At 43.1% G+C, this 17,116-nt stretch overlaps 1 protein-coding gene across 1 annotated transcript in view; it reads right to left on the minus strand.

The window, feature by feature from the left end:
- Positions 1 to 1,250: 1,250 nt before the first annotated feature.
- Positions 1,251 to 17,116, minus strand: part of OTULINL (OTU deubiquitinase with linear linkage specificity like) — a 39,891-nt gene continuing 24,025 nt past the window's right edge. The window contains exons 2-8 of the mRNA XM_065399756.1: positions 15,486 to 15,645; positions 15,345 to 15,376; positions 15,156 to 15,247; positions 11,816 to 11,965; positions 5,623 to 5,751; positions 2,858 to 3,130; positions 1,251 to 1,884 (exon numbers count right to left, since the gene is read on the minus strand). Coding sequence (XP_065255828.1) covers positions 1,705 to 1,884; positions 2,858 to 3,130; positions 5,623 to 5,751; positions 11,816 to 11,965; positions 15,156 to 15,247; positions 15,345 to 15,376; positions 15,486 to 15,645 — 1,016 coding nt within the window. The 3' untranslated portion in view covers positions 1,251 to 1,704. The remainder of the gene's footprint in view (positions 1,885 to 2,857; positions 3,131 to 5,622; positions 5,752 to 11,815; positions 11,966 to 15,155; positions 15,248 to 15,344; positions 15,377 to 15,485; positions 15,646 to 17,116) is intronic.

The following is a 17,116-nucleotide window of genomic DNA, read 5'->3' on the forward strand; positions in this document are numbered from 1 at the left end:
AAGTGACTCAAATAATTTTAAGCTTATGATTAAGGCTATGTTTTAGTCATGGTATTTTTAGTAAAAGTCATAGACAGGTCATGGGAAGTAAACAAAAATGTATTGCCTGTGACCTGTCCATGACTTGTACTATATACCCTGGACTAAATATTGGGGGGGTGCAGCCCGGGAATGCTGGAGGTGCTGCAGGGGGCAGCCTGGGGGGCACCGTTGGTGCTGGGGTGGGGGGTAGGAGGCGGTGCACAGCCTGGGACCCACACTGATGCTGGTGGGCAGGTAGCAGCGTGCAACCCAGGACCCCCATTGGTGGTGGGGGGGATTGGCGGGGCTGGCAGGCTCCCTACCTGGCTCTGCGCCTCCCCGGAAGTGGCAACATCCCCAGCTCTGCGCGCTGCCTGTCCCGAGTGCCGGCTCTGCAGCTCCCTTTGGCCAGGAACCGCAGCCAATGGGAGCGGGGGTGGTGTCTGCAGGCAGAGGCAGCGCACAGAGCTGCCTGGCCACACCTCCACCTAGGAGCTGATGGATGTCACCGCTTCTGGGGAGCCCCCAAGGAAAGTGCCACCCAGAGCCCTCATTCCCTCCTCGACGGTGCAGCTGCAGAAGTCATGGAGGTCCCACAGAGTCACAGAATCTGTGACTTCCGTGACCTCCATGACAAACTCGCAGCCTTATGTATGATGATGTTCATGTGCCACAAATAAACATATTGCTAAACTGTTAGCACTTTAATTTTCATTAAAGTTAAGCTTCCTAATTTTATAAAATGGTGGAACTGCAGTTCAGTTTCTTAGAATGAGGGGAATGTGTAAAGCTCCCTATTCAAGACAGCAATACTTGCTTTTTTAATGTATCTGGCATTTCCCTTCCTTCCTAGTAGTCATCTTTTTAATAAACATAAAGTGTGGTGAAATAGCAGTTCCCACCTAAGACAATTTGCTTGTTATACTGGATACTTCTTAAGACCCTCAAAAACTAGAAGTAACCTTGATGTCAAGATTAAGAAAAGTAACTCAAAGGTATTAAATCGTATATACAAAAAAGCTTAGGAAATGTGAGTCCTGCTAAATGTATATAATGTACAGAGAGTTAACATTTTTGTGAAAAGCCAGTATTTGTAAATGCACTGAAGTGCACAGCCTTCTCAAACCAATTGCAAAGAAAATCCTTTACGTACTTTTGATAGGTAACATTAAAATCTGACCCTTCCAAAAAGAAGGGATGCGGGGAGGGCAGGGGGAAGAGTATATATTGAGTAAAGCTATATTGCAAGTTATTTATTTTTATTATTGCCTTTGTTTCTCTCCCAAGTCAGTGGCTGAAGCACCCTTCTTAAACAAATAGGTATCATTTGACATTGTAAGTTTATGTACAACACGTGTTTTGGACTTAGCTCAACAAGTGACTATCAACTATCTAGTGATAATGTTTGCTCGCAGGTGATTTACCATTTTTTTTTTATTTGAGAACCTTAATATGCCAGTTTGTCCTGATTGTATGATTATGTATTTTGTGTTTTTCTGAGGCAGATCACAGATGATATGGATCAGTACAAGCAAGCAAGAAGTTAACATAATAAATCTGTGTGTCCTGTAGTCATTATTTTATGTTACTTGAAATCCTACTGTTGCTGGCAAAGGACTTGGCTTAAAGGTGATAATTTACTGGAGATGGTCACTTCTTCTACTGCATGGTTAGAAATCAGTCTTATATTCTAATAATGGGGATGTGATAGTGATGGTCATCCTCAGTCAGAAGAGAGACTTCCTGCCAGTCCCTGTGATACTCCTCTGGATAGTTTACTTGAAACTCTTCAGTGTTAAACTTATGCAGTCTGTAGACTCTTATCTTTACTTCAAGTAAATATCCAAGAAGAAACATTTCAACCTAAGGGGGAAAAAAAGATGTAAACATTTGTTTATAGATTTATAAGAAGGAAACTGGGGGGAAAAACATCCTACACTTTAATCATGCTCTGATGTTTAGTGTAAGTCATTTAACTTGTTTACTTGTGTAAGAAGAAGAGTGGACTAGGAATTACAACCACAGGAATTTCCCACAACCACAGCTGATAAGTACCCAAAGGAGATCTCTCTCAGAAGGGCAAATATACTTTCTAAAGTGTCCTTTAGAAAGCTTCTATTAAAAAAACAAAAACAAAAAAACAGGTGCAAAAGGTGAAATAGGTCAAACATGCAGGGTATTGTCATCTAAAAATCATGTTATTTTACATATTTTACAGTGATATCACTGCTTTTCGTAATTTGTATAAATAATTCCCCAAGACATTTTATTTTGGAGAAACTTAAAAGTTTCCCCCCCATTTTTAACTGCTTTTTCTTCTACGAAAAAATTGATTTTTTCCTTCCAAACAAAATAATTCTATCGTGGATGATGTATTAAATAGAGCTGAGCAAATAGCTGATTTTTTGAATCAGTGACTGAACTGAAAAAAAAAATCAGCGTCAAAACAAAACTAAGGGTTTTTTTTTTGTTTTTTCTCACCAAAAAGAAAAAGAAATTTGTTTGGGTCAAACAAACTGTTTAGAAAATGTTGATTAGAAATGACATTTTGTTCAGAAAACATCAAGACAGTTCATTTTTAAAAGGTCAAAACAAAATGATTTGATATTTCCAAACTGTGTCTTCCAGTTTCTGTCTGGCTGAAACTATTTGCAAATTCAGGTAGAATTTGGCGAACAGCTTAGGTGTGCTAAAAACAATGCATTTTTCACCCAGCCCTAGTATTAAAGTATACTAGGAACATCAAATCAATGAATAAGAATTCAAAAGTATTCCCAAACCCTAATCCTTCAGAAAACATAGACTGCTAGAACTCATTTTTTATTCACACCATTACCTGCTCCAGACCACCCGTGTCCCCTATGGAATTCAGATGATTCATCATGAAACTCAAAGGGTCAGATGACGTATCACGAGCAAAAAGGAGGCTAAAAAGGACGGGTACACGTTTCTGCTCATTCTTCATCTGTTCATAGGCTTCCACAACTTGGTAAAGCATGATGAATTTTATAGCCTCATACAGCTTATATTCCTTGCTTTCATCAGAGAAAAGGATATTGCACATGTTTCCTCTTTCGTCGTGGTCTTTAACACCACTTATTTCAGTCCACTACAAAGCATACACAAGAAATTCAAATCAGCTGCTTAACTCATCACTAATAAATGTTTTTGTGTTGTTTTTTTATGGAAACTATTTTTTGACAAGGATTAAAAAAAGAATAATCACTGGGTATCAATAACCATTATCATAACTAAAGTAAAAATAAATGGAAGAACTGAATGGCTTTTAGAGATTGGCAATGGAACTCAAAGTCTTTCATGTCATCATTTTGAATCCACCAGAGGTTGTTAGTTACAAAAAATAACGGGACAATACCAGAACTATTAGTTTTGAGGCTCGATCCCCCACTGAGTCTATGAAACTGATTTGATCAGGAGGGTCAAAAGACCAAAACTGATTAATAAAGAACTCTGTCAGCATTTAAAAGGACACTCTCTTTGGAATGTAGAGTGAAACCAGACTGAAAAAACATTCACAGAGACCAGTGGCCATGCCTGAAAACAGATGTGCCTAAATTGCCATTATGGAATTGTAGCAAGTTGGGTAAGACAGTGTTTGTTGTTTTAAACTCTTCCCCGCTCCAATGCTTAATTCTAGTTGTATACTTTGCTTTTAAAAGGCTGTTGGTCACTGTATCATTGATCACAGGTTCCCAAAGGGAAGAAACACAGGTGTCTGAGACCCAGTTGGAACTGCAGGGATAAAAGGGAGGAGGTGTTGCCTTGTATATCAAAGATGTACACACTTGGACTGAGGTTGAGACGGAGATAAGAGACAGACTTGTGGAAAGTCTCTGGGTAAGGATAAAAGCGGTAAAAAGCAAGCTTGATGTCATGATGGAGGTCTACTGTAGGCCAACATCTGTTGGGAAAATAACACAACAGAGAACAAATTACCCAACAAGTTCTTGGAATGCACTGGAGACAATTTTTTTATTTCGGAAGATGGATAAAGCTACTAGAGGAGAGGCTGTTTTAGATTTGATTTAGACAAATACAAAGGAACCAGTTGAGAATTTGAAAGTGGTAGGCAACTTGGGTGAAAATGATCATGAAATGATAGCGTTCATGATTCTAAGGAATATTAGGAGGGAAAACAGCACAATAAAGACAATAGATTTCAAGAAGGCGGACTTTAGCAAACTCAGGCAATTGGTAGGTAAGATTCCATGGAAAGCAAGTCTAAGGGGAAAAACAGTTCAAAAGAGCTGGCAGTTTTTCAAAGATACCTTTTTAAGGGCATAAGAGCAAACTATCCCACTGCGTAGGAAAGATAGGAAGTATGGGAAGAGACCACCCTGGCTTAACCAGGAAACCTTCAATGATCTCTAACTCAAAAGAGAGTCCTACAAAAAGTGGTCAAATTACAAAGGACAAATATAAACAAACACCACAAGTATGTAGGGACAAAATTAGAAAGGCCAAGGCACAAAATGAGATTAAACTAGCTAGAGACATAAATGGTAACAAGAAAACATTCTACAAATACATTAGAAGCAAGACGAAAACCAAGGACAGGATAAGCCCATTACTCAATGAGGAGGGAAAGACAGTAACAGAAAATGTGGAAATGGCAGGAGTGTTGCTCCACTCGGCGCTGATAAGGCCTCAGCTGGAGTATTGTGTCCAATTCTGGGTGCCTCATTTCAGGAAAGATGTGGACAAATTGGAGAAAGTCCAGAGGAGAACAACAAAAATGATTAAAGGTCTAGAAAACATGGCCTATGAGGAAAGATTGAAAAAATAGGGTTTCTTTAGTCTGGAGAAGAGAAGACTGAAGGGAGACATGATACCAGTTTTCAAGTACATAAAAGGTTGTTAGAAGGAAGGTGAAAAAATTATTCTCCTTAACCTCTGAGGACAGGACAAGAAGCAATGGGCTTAAATGGTAGCAAGGGAAGTTTAGGTTGGACATTAAGAAAAAATTCCTGTCAGGGTGGTTAAGCACTGGAACCAATTGCCCAGGGAGAATGTGGAATCTCCGTCATTGGAGGCTTTTAAGAACAGGTTAGACAAACACCTGTCAGGAATGGTCTAGTTATTAGGTAATCCTGCCTTGAGTGCAGGGAACTGAGGTCCCTTCCAGTCCAACACTTCTATGATCCTATGATAAGTGCTTGGCATACATGAGGTAGTGTAATAAGAACCCAAAATCACAAGCTTCTACCCCAAGACAGAGAAAGGCAAAGAGACCAACAAGCCCTGACGTGGATGCTCTCTGAGAGATCTGAACAGGTGCAGAGGTGTAGTCATCCCTGTAACAAGTGACAACAGGGTCTCTAAAGATATAAGATAATTTGCTGGTAAACCAAGACAAAAAGATATACAGTAGAATTAAAAATGAACATGTAAAGGCCTAAATAGTGATGACCAACAGCTACAGGGACATACTTATGCCCATACATAAATCCAGTACATACCACTAACATCTAACAGATTGCACAGGAGCAATGTTTTGAGCAGAAAGCAAATACTTCTGTGACAGTAAATCAGCTGTCATTCCTCCCTTCTAACGTTTTTTTCCATTTCCTAAATATTCACCTGTGTCTTTAATGTTTCAATACATTTACGTAATTTTCCAAATACGTTGGCGCCTGTGTATCTTTCTGGTCCAAAACTATATTGCTGAATCCAGTTGCAGCCTTGTGAATACAGAAGCTTTTCAGGGAGCTATAAAAATATAATAGGGGAGAGATCACTATTGTAACAACAAGCAGAATATACTATTATAATTAATTTAGGTATAGAGAAGATACGTTTTAAATGATAAACCACATCCTGAATAAGACTAAAACCGAGCCAACGGTTATAAAAAAGGAAAGGTTACTTACCTTGCGATAACTGGAGATTCTATGAGATGTATTGATGTGTAGTGCACTTCAGGTGCTCATGAGCTCCATCTGCCTAGAACCAGAGAATTCTTTCTAGCGGTGTCTGCTTGGTCCGTGTATGTGCCCACTCCCTCCTTATGTGTCTCACCAAGGGTATAAAATGGGCTGCTGGACCACCCCCATCTCAGGTCCTTCTCCACCGCAAGGTTCCACAATGGGATTCGAGGCAGTGGGAATAGAGGGTGAGTGGTGTACGACACATACGAGCATTTCAAAGAACTCCAGTTACTACAAGGTGAGTAATCTTTCCTTCTTCTTCGAGTACTTGTCATTTTGTATGGTGCACCTCAGATGATTTACAACCAGAGTCCCTCCCAAGGAGGTGGATGCCCGCAGCCTTGCACCACTACAGAATGCAGGACTGGCCTAGCCTGGGAGGCATCCAAGTCAGATGCTTGCACCAGAGCATGGTGCCTCACAGAGATGTGTACCAAGCCCCAGGTCGCTGCTCTGTAGATGTCAACGATCCTTGAGTGAGGCTATCCAAGCTGCCTGGGCTCTTGTCGAATGTGTTCTTATACTGCCCCCAAGAGGGATCGCATTCAGCTTGTAGCAGAGTACCGTGCAGCCTGAGATCCACTTTGACAGTCTCTGGAGGAAATGGCTTCTCCCATCATCCTCTCTGCAAATGAGATGAAGAGTCTAGGTAACTTCTAGAACTGCTGTGTCCTCTACAGGTAAAAAGCAAGAGCTCTATGTGCATCCCAGGAGTGCCACTTCGCCTCTTCCTTTGTGGCATGTGGCTTGGGGGAGAACATAGGTGACTGGATGCTTTGGTTGATGTGAAAGTCAAACCTCACGTGTAGTCTCATGGACACTTTGTCCTTGTGTTATACTGCATGGGGGATCTGCCATGAGTACCCCTAGTGCCCCTTCTTGTCTGACATTATAGTGACCAGAAACTCCACCTTCATGGAAAGGTGCTGCAGGGAGCACGAAGCCAGTGGCTCAAATGGTAACCCCCTCAGACTGAATAAGACCAAGCTTAAGTCCCAGGCTGCCGCAGGCTTCATCACTGGAGGGAAGTCCCTAACTAAAACCTGCAGGAACTGGGATGTAAACGGGTGTGAGAGAACAGTGTAGCTGCCCACTGTCAGGTGGAATCTCAGAGAGCTGAGGGACAGCCCGAGGATTTAGAAGCTAACAGGTAGTCCAACATGTCTGGCACCCCTGAATGCAAGGGGGAAATTCCTGGTTGATCATATTACATCAGAAACCTCTTCCATTTTATAGTGTAGCACCTCCTGGTAGAGTTTTCCTACAGTTACTCTGTAAGGTCTGCACGTCAGCCAAACAAACTCTCTTTAGGCTCAACATCCATCCAGATACCACACCCTCAGGGGCAGCATGGATGGGTTGGCGAGTCCTCCCATCATCCTGCGTCAAGAGGTCTCACACCACGGGGAGTGGAGAGGACCCCGAGCAAAAAAGTGCAACAGAGTATGGGGTACAAGAACTGACAAGGCCACCTCAATGCCATGAGAATGACTTGCACCTTGTCCTGCCTGATCTTTCTTAAGTACCCGTGGTCACAGTGGGATCGGGGGAAACACATACTTCAGAGCCTCCAAGCATCACATGAGGAAAATGTCACCCAGAGAGCCTGAGCTGCAGAGCTCCACCTCTGTGGAGCAGAACTCCCTGCGCTTCTTGTTCAGATCTGACACAAACAAGTCTGTTATTAGGTGAACCCATTCTGGAAAGACCACCTAGAGTCAAGCCCTGAAACTCCCACTCATTCTCGCTGCACAAGTGTCTGCTAAAGGAGTCGGCCAGGGTGTTCTGAAACCCTGGCAGATGGACTGCTCAGGGCAATGTTCAGAAGTATGCACCCATTCCAGACATGGATGGTCTCCACGCAGAGATGCGAGGACCGTGCACCTCCCTGCTTGCTGATGTAACAGAGCACTGTTATGTTGTCTGACAGCACCTGGACCAACTGGCCCCAAATGCAAGGGAGGAAATGCTTGCAGGTCAGCCAAACCACCTTTCACCCTCCAGCACACTGATGTGGAAAATTCACCCCTGAGGGGACCACATCCCTTGGTCTATCTGTCCCTCCATGTGATCTCCTCTGCCTGACAGAGAGGTGTCTGTGGTCATAGTCCTACTCAATAGCAGGTAACAGAACAGGACATCCAGGCACACACCTTTCTCCTGTCTTCACACCGGTCAAAGCAGTCTACAACCCGTCAGGGAACGGAGACTAGCAAGTTGAGACTGTGTGGACACCATCCGTAGCCACGCCTGCAGGCACAAAACGATTGTCTGGCAAATATGACACTGGATCCGTCCGTACCCCTATAGCCTGTGTCAGTTCCACAGTGAACTTGTCCAAGTTCACCCTGAGACCCAGTCTTTTGAACAGGCCCAGGAGTGTGACCAGACACCTGCGCCTCCTGGCAAGGTTGCCTCTTGAGGGGCCAATCGTCCAAGTGGGGGTACACTACTGGCCCTACCGGGGAGAGCACTGCTGCCACCAACAGCACCATGGTGAACACCCTCAGCGCCACTGAAAGTTCGAAAGGAAGTACCCAGTACTGGTAGGGCTGATGCACAGCGATAAACTTCAGGAATCTCCTGTGTGGTGGGTGGATGTTTATGTGGAAATAGAGTTCGAAAGCCATGAACCAATCTCCAAGATCTAGTGAGGAAATAATTGAAACCAGGGTGACCATCCTGAACTTCAGGCTGCAGATAAACTTGTGCAGCTCCCTGAGGCCGAAGGTAGGTCTCCATTCCCCTACGCCCCATCTTCTTGGGGACGAGGAAATACCTTGAATAGAAACTTTCCCTTTGCTGTCAGGGGCATTGGTTCTATCGCCCCTCATTGCAGGAGGGCCTCCACCTCCTGCTGAAGAACCCGCTTGTGAAAGTTGTCCATGAAAGAGGACGGAGAAGGGGGTTTGGGATTGGGTAGGGACAAAAACTGGATGGTATATCCCAAGATGACCTCTAGTACCCACCTGTCTGTCGTGTCTCTCTCCAGATTGGTAGGTACTGGGGCAGCCACACTTCAAAAGTTGAGGAAGAAACAGGGAAGGAGCCTAAATCCATTGGTCTGGTTGGTGCCTGGCTCTCAAGAGTCCCAACAAAATGCTGATTTGGGAGTCTGATGGACATGAAGGATGACTGCTCCTGGGCACTCCTCCTCTGCTTCATCTGGCACTTGCGCGGAAGTTCATACTGCCACTGGTGCTACAACACTGGCTTGGGTGGGCCTCTGCCTGAACTGTGGCTTGGTGGACTTGCGCTTCGTAACAGGTGTGTAAATGCCAACCAAACTGAGCATGGCTCAGGAGTCCTTTAGTGAATGGTGGGACTCATCCATCCTCATGCTAAACAGTTTGTTCCATTCGAATGGAAGGTCCATCATCATTAATTGCATGTCCTTTTGGATCCCTGATGAAGAGAGCCACAACTAATGTCTCACTGCCACTGCCATAGACATGGACCATGCCACAGTGTCTGCCACATTTAGGGCTGTCACGAGGGTGGATCTGGACACCAGCTTTCCCTCACTGATTAGGGCCTGAAACTGCTCCCTATTGTCCTGAGGTACCTTCTTGATGAATTTGATGAACCTATTGTAGATGTTGAAGTCATACTTGGCCATCAGCACCTGGCAGTTCAGAATCCAAAACTGTAGGGAAGGCGAAGAGTACTCTTCCCCCACCCCACCCCCCAAATTCTCTTAGCTGCCTTTTTGTGAGGCATAGAGCTGGCAGCTGTTGCCTACTGCACTACATTGCTACTGTCACCACCAGCAAGCTAGGGGCCAGGTGGGGAAAAAAAGGTATTTTGACCCCTTTGTGGGCATGAAATCTCCCTCCTCTGCCCACCTGGACACCACAGGAATGGTGGCTGGCATCTGCCAGAGTGTCTTAATTGGCTCGAGGATGGCCTTGTTAATTGGCAGCTCCACCCTGCTTGGGCCCAAGCTGTGCAGAATGTCCAGCAGCCTATGCAGAGCCCCCGGGACCTCTTCCAGGGAGATGTGCAGGGCCTCCACCCCCCTCTTAAGCAAGCCCTGGAAGACCTTAGGGTCAACCAGGCACTGTGGAGAAGCTGGTTTCACTGCTTCCTCTGGAAATAATATGGATAAGCTCACCGGTGCACTCTCCTCCTGCCCAGGCTGGTCCTCACCTTCTGAGGGTGTCTCTGTTCCAGGGAGCCTGTGGAGATTCTTCCTCCCACAGGAGAGATTTATCTCCCTGGGCTCCCAAGTCCCTCAGTGTGGGTACAAAATGCGATGGGTCTCTGGATCTTCCGGGCCCCACTACTGCCACTGTGGAGCCTCATACCCCATCGTAGCAGTCCCCAAGATGATGTGTACCAATACATATAGGGTGAATGTTCCCTGGGACGGGAGTACTGTGACACTCAGAGATTCCCGATGCCCTATCTGGTCTTAACCCTCACAAAAGTCACCTTGGGGAGTAGTTTGGGGACAGGCCTCCTGTTCCTGGTACCTCCAGAGTCAAAGGATTCTGAGTCTGAGTCCAATGGGGGATCTCTCAGTACCAGGAGGTGGCGATGCCCTGTCTCTATTAGTCGACAGTACTGGCAAAAGTCTGGCTTGACCCCAGCTCAGTGATGGGGTACAGGCTGGTATCGATTGGCATGTTGGTATAACTGGGTGGTCTCTGGACAGCAACAGCAATCCCAGGTCTTCTCACCCAAGTCCATCGGAGCCGATGGGGGATTGGCAGGAGAGGCCTGGAACCAGCCAAAGCCACACTCCTACCTTCCTCAGGCTGACATACAGGGGGTCAGAGTCTGGAGCTGCCCTCATGGACCTATCCCTGAGAAACATCATGAGGCAGATCTCCCTTGACTGCCTCATCCTCTGTGGAAATGACCTACAAGTTCTGCACTTGGTAGGGATAAGGCCTTCCCCCAGGTGGTCCAAAAAGAGTCATGACTGTCATTTACTGGGAAGTCCCCCTGGCAGTCCACAAAGCTCTTGAAGCCTTTGGCATATTCTCCCTGCACCAGAGTGAAGCAAGGGGACGGGGGGGGGGGAGGGAAGAAGGGAGGATCACTGCCCTACACAAGGGGTGCCCAACAAGGGCACAAAATATACTAAGCTAAACTATTTACAGGTAAAGGCCGAAAGGATGCAGTGACCTGAGGCTCCATCCCAGACTCCAAGCAGTGAGAAGGAAGTGAGAGGGCAGCGGTCTGGCATCCCCTTCTTCTCCTCGGTGCAGAGCACATGAATGAACTGAACAGACACTGCTAGGAAGAATTCTCTGGTCCCAGGCTCACGGAGCACATATACAACCTGAAGTGCACTACAAAAAAAGAAAAGCACTCAAAAAGAAACCCCCCGTCATCTACCACTTTAGCTAATGGTAAAGCTCTGTCGACTCTCAGCTTCATAAGAACTTTTGTGGCCTTTTCAATAGATAACCAGCCAATAAAGAGCACAATGGGACCCCCATCCCAGACTGGGGTCTCTAAGCACCCTCAATGCAAATAGTAAATAATAATTCCTGTCCAGTGGCAGGCATAAGGCTTAAAATGGGACCACATAGATTATTATTATGCCTTATTAGCATGAGAGAAATAGCCCTTATACCCATGCCCCCTCAGACATGATACTATACCCACCCATCTCCCTTCATTTATTCTTGTACTCTTAAGAATAAGGGAACACAATGGACTTGATACTTGCTTCCACTTTTGCATAGTGCTTAATCTGTCTTGCTCCCTCCTGTATGCTCTACTCACACTTGCAATGGAGTACAGCAATTTTAGAGAAGTTGTTGCTGGATCAAATCCTCCTTCTAGAATATAAGGACATGTAAATTTTATTTGCTTCAGCAACTGAAACATACCTTTAAAATGTCTCTCTCCTTCATCCATGATGGAAAATAAATGCCCTGGCTGAATACCTGAAACAGCACAGCTCTTAGCGCACAGTAGTTATCTCTTCTGACTTGTCGTATATATTTAATATGGTGTTTCCAAAATAGTTCTTCATAAGCCTAAAAAAAGGCCAAAACAGCAGAGAACAATGTGTATCTTAAATCCTAGAATGAACCAGTGAGACAAGTTCGCTTTGAGGCTAATTTCAACATGTCCTTAAGGGTCTATAAAAATTCTGTTTTTAGTGGAGTCATACTACTGATCTCAATGGAGTTACTGCTGATGAACACTAGTACAAGGGAAAGCAGAAGTCCTAAAGACATTTGATTTCATTGTAGATGTATACACTTTCTACCAGTTTCAATATGTTTATACATGGTCTGGACATCGTACTTCTCCAATTTCCAAAATGATCTTTATGATCGTCTGTGTGTATAATTCAATGCATATTTAAGTAATTTTTTATCCTCTCTCTCTAACTTGAAACTGATGTTTACCAGGTTATATGTTGTGAACAGGAGACAGCAAACTGCTATGGCCAAAAAGGTTTGATGTGGGGAATTTTTGTGGATTCACTGGTGCTGTCAGCCTAATACTAACAGTCCTAACCTTTGAGGAACATCTGCTTTGCAGGCACTCAGAGGTGCTAGGAATTTGTTATCAAGGTGACTGAGAAAAAGATCACGACTTTTCTGTGCAGAACTTTATATGACAATGCCAGTATTTCAAAAAGAAAATTTGGATCCAGATGTTAGGTTCATACCAGATTGTTTTCTCTTCTAAAATTGTGTATCTAGCAATATACAGCAGATGGAGCCCTTCCATCGCAAACATTATGCCACTGGATTACTAAATTGATTCTCTATCTGAAGATAGCTGGCACAAAATGCAAAATGGCACAAAATAACCCCAATATTTATTTCACCTTCTGTGATCTCTGGAAAGTGCTTTCTTGTGTCTCTTTAGCCATTACTGATACTATTTATTCATTCACTATTCATTTGCTGAAGATTTTATTAAAAATTGGAGCATACAACAGTAGCATAACTACTGACAAGCAGTTTGCAGTGGAGCAAACTAATTCAACACATTGTGTCTAGTCTATTTTAAAAAGACAGGGAACTGGGATAGAATCACAACTCTTCACATCAGTGGCAATTACTAGGCTAAATCCCCATGACCCACTGTGATGGCCAAATATGGTTTCTAATTTCTAAAAGCATTTGTGCCCATAAAACATGTTTGGCATCTTCACTGTATTATTTAAACCTATAATTGACTATGCCAGCAAACTACAGGCCAGGATGAGACCACTGAAATGTCTGGCCTAATTCTTTGGTTGCCAGAAAAATAAAGGGACGATAAAAAATAACTGTTTAAAACCCAAAATGCCTATTTTATGTTCCAGCATTCTGGAAAGCACAGTTATGTATTTAAAACAAAGACTCCCTTCCCCTCCAAACTGAATCAGCAGCAGTCCTAAGAACTGGCAGCATGCCAGTATTGCCAGGATTTTAGTTGCTAGGTTGTTGCCCCCACCACCACCTCTTTTCTAAATAGTAGGATGAGAGTGTCATTGCTACATTTCCAAAAGCAATGCTATTAATAGTCACATTCCCAGGTATACTTGTGCAAAAGGTCAAACGGCACAAGTTTTCCCTCAGTATCACTTCATTAAATATTAAATGCAGTCTTGTTGAAATTATAGGAAGTGCCTAGCTCAAACCCACACATTTCCTGAAAAAAGTCAGAGTTAAGGCATGTGAAACAATTCGTTACAGTAAGTAAACTCCACACACAAACCTTTGCAGAGTGAGTTAAGGATAGGGTGAGAAGTCACAATGCTGTGGGTTTTGGTTTTAACTACACTAAATGTCACATTATCTTGGTGTTTTGTGTTTAATAGCCTTTTTTCTTCCTACAAGATAACACTAGAAATAATCACTCGTCATTAAACTGATTCCAGTTCTTCAGACTAGTACATTTTCAAAGAGGTTTTAATATATGGATTACTAAAACAAATTGTAATAGCATTATGTCAATACTCTTGGGGTGTAATCCAGAGATTTGGCTGTGTAATAAAATGATTATCTGAAATTGATTGCAGGTAGATTGTGTACATGTTGTTGTAGGCTACAACTACTCTCCTGTTTTCACTTTTTACAATAAAATAAAACCAGGTATAGGAGTCATTATGGGCCAACAGTAAAATATCATTGCCTCTCTTCCTTGATCAGTGGTTCAGTTTAAAGAAAGGACAAAAGAGAACTGGTGCCTCTTTCTTTTTGGTTTTGTAGCATCAGGCTGAGTTTGGTTTTGGGGGTAATTCAACATGTTGGCACTTGCTGCCAACATTGCTTGAGTCCCACTACAGTATTGCAGAAATTACTTCTCCCCACCATGTGCTGCTAGGACAGTTATGGTGAGCTTAGGTGCCTGAGTATATACTCGGTTGCATTTTGTTTTCATTTCATCGAAACGATCAATTCATCTTTTGTATTAACTTAGTTTAGTTTCTTTGCAGTTAGAAATTGGAAGGTCTGTAACTACTATTCCTCCTACAAAGGGGGGGGGGGTGCTAGTGAATCAGGTCCATTGCTTCGAGGACTAAAGACAAGTCTAGTCTGGCCAACCTGCGCTCAAGATCAGGACCCAAAGTTGGGGAAAACAAAAGTTGCTATATGCCACCTTTGTGTTCCCCCAGAGGTACTGGGGAATTAGGTTGGTCCCCAGTGCAAATTAGATCTGCTCAGGGCTACTTTAACTTCAACCAGCTGGCCTGAGGATACCAGAGTGCAGCTCTGCTCTGAGTATGCCTCCCAACACACCCCTACACCACAGGGTGGCCAGCTCTTCTAGCTCTATGGCAGCCATGAATTCCTCCATGGCAAGGGAATCTCCAGCTGCCCTGTTAGGCTAGCTCGTTGGCTCGTTTTTGCTGGTAGAGCAGTGCAAAGAGGATGCATCAATGCTGAGGATCTGGTCCACATTCTGAGTAATTCTTGCCTGTAAGGGTACATCTACGCTGCAGCTGGAGGTGTAACGTCCAGCTCAGGTAGATGTACACATGGCTCACTCAATCAAAGCTAGTGTGTGTACATCTACCCTAGCTGGACATTATACCTCCTGTCTATATACAGAACCGTGTACCTAAGGAGAGCTTCCTGCCGCCCCTTTTTGAAATTCATTTGATCTCACACAGCTCAAAACATCTGCTTACATCAAAATTGGATGGAATTTATTCTTTTTTTCAAACTCAATATTTTTTTCAAACTTTTTATATATAGATTCAACTTTAAAAACGCTTACCGCCTTCATCTGCTTGGCCTGCTTGGTTTCTCCTTTCCATTCTCTTGCACAATAACCAAGCAGATCAACTTCTGCCAGTACACTGAGGTTCTCTAAACCAAATTTAATTCACAGATTAGTTAAACATCTACTTTTTTGCATTTAAAAAGGAGGAAAGTCATAATGCAGGTTGGTAACAAAAAAGTTTACTTTTGAATTTTCTCTGCAGATATCTACTCCACCTGAAATCCAAATGATAAAACAGCTGTCAAAAAGAGTTTGCAGAAAGTAAATATTTAATGAAAGAACAAAGATACAATTGAAATGAAAGGCATCGTAGTAAAAACATACCATTTCAACAGCTGTGCTAAGTATGCATAGAGCCTTCTACAATACCAGAGAGCAGCAAGGAGAAAAGACATGACTAATATTAGTTGTGTCTTTATTTTTTGCCACACCATATGTAAGGATTGGTTGACAGCTGTCATCCAGGACTGCACTTCATTCCTTCCTGAAACAAAAATTAAAAAGTGAACAATATCTCACTGTTTCACACTATCTGTATACAACCCTTCTACTAATGACTTTATGTTGCCAAGCATTCAAAATGAGTCAGTCCTCAAAAACCATGAGATTGGCTGAAAACCTATGAGATTTTTAGAAATTATAAATTTGGGCGCTCATTTTAGTTATCCTCTGCTTTCTGAACCTTTTGGGTGCATTTGAGTCATGCTTTAAAGCTTTTCTCTGCAACAATGAGGGCTAGAAACGTACTTTTTTAATGAAAGCTGAGATTCTCATCTAATCACATGATTCCGGGAGATGGTGTTTTAAGAAAAACAGCAAATATTGCGAGACTCACAATCAAACTGTGAGAGTTGGCAACACTGGAGACCAGCAATAGGGAAACCAAGATGTTTTGAAAACTGATTGCTGGTTCTTGGGCATGTGCACACATCACAATGTCCTGTTCTGAGGCCTGGCCCTTTAAGACAAAGCAATATGAATTGTGGGCCAGATCTTCAAACAATGTAAATCAGTGTAGCTTCCTTGACTTCAATGAACCTATGCTAATTTACACCAGCTGAGGTTCAGTCCCTCTGCCTTTAATTGTGAGTTTACTTAATCTTTTGGGACTGATTTTTCCAAAATGTGTATGAAGTTCAAATTCATTTTGCCTATTCACATACAGCTACCGTGAGTGCATGAATCATTCAGATGTATGCCCATGTAATCCTGGTAATTACATGCACAATTGTGCACAAGTTCTTAGGTGAGCTATTGCACATATAAAGAATATTGATGCTATCATTCAAAAGCTTTGCTACAGGATATAACTTTTAGGCTGTGTGGAAACAAGGATCATGTCTAGAATCACGCACTGAAATGTTTTCTTCCAATAGTTATGAAGAAAAAGAAGCTAATGAGTTTTAAGGGGTTTGTTGACTGATTTAAAGTACTTCTCCTTCTGACAATCCCACTTGGGCTGAGTACGCTAGCACCCCAAACTCAGACAGCAGGGGAATGAGAGAGGGGAATCAGCCCTGTTACATCAGCAGACCAATAGAAGTCACTACTCAATTAGGTGAGCAACCTTGATTTGTATTAACTTAATTGTACTAGATCAAGGAAATCTGCCAATGAACTTTTCATCTCACTTCAATGATTTAGCACATACAGGGTACATGCAGCAACACACTTTGGCCTTGTGAATGTGCTTAATACATGAAGACAGACAAATATCCAATTACCTTTTATTCACAGTGCTATAGTAAACACCTGCTCACCTGACATGAAAGGGGGTTAGTCCTGGAAGTGCTGCTTTTGAAGGGATAAAGAACAATTTTATAATATGCACTCCTAAAGTAGATCCAAAATTCAGTAAAACATTTTAAAACACATTGTCTTCCAGGAGCTGCAGCAAACATTTATCACTGGCTACAACTATAACAAAACATTAGCTCTTTCGGTAAGGTCCAGAG

The sequence above is a fragment of the Emys orbicularis genome, chromosome 2, assembly GCF_028017835.1.
Source record: "Emys orbicularis isolate rEmyOrb1 chromosome 2, rEmyOrb1.hap1, whole genome shotgun sequence".
NCBI lineage: Eukaryota > Metazoa > Chordata > Testudines > Emydidae > Emys > Emys orbicularis.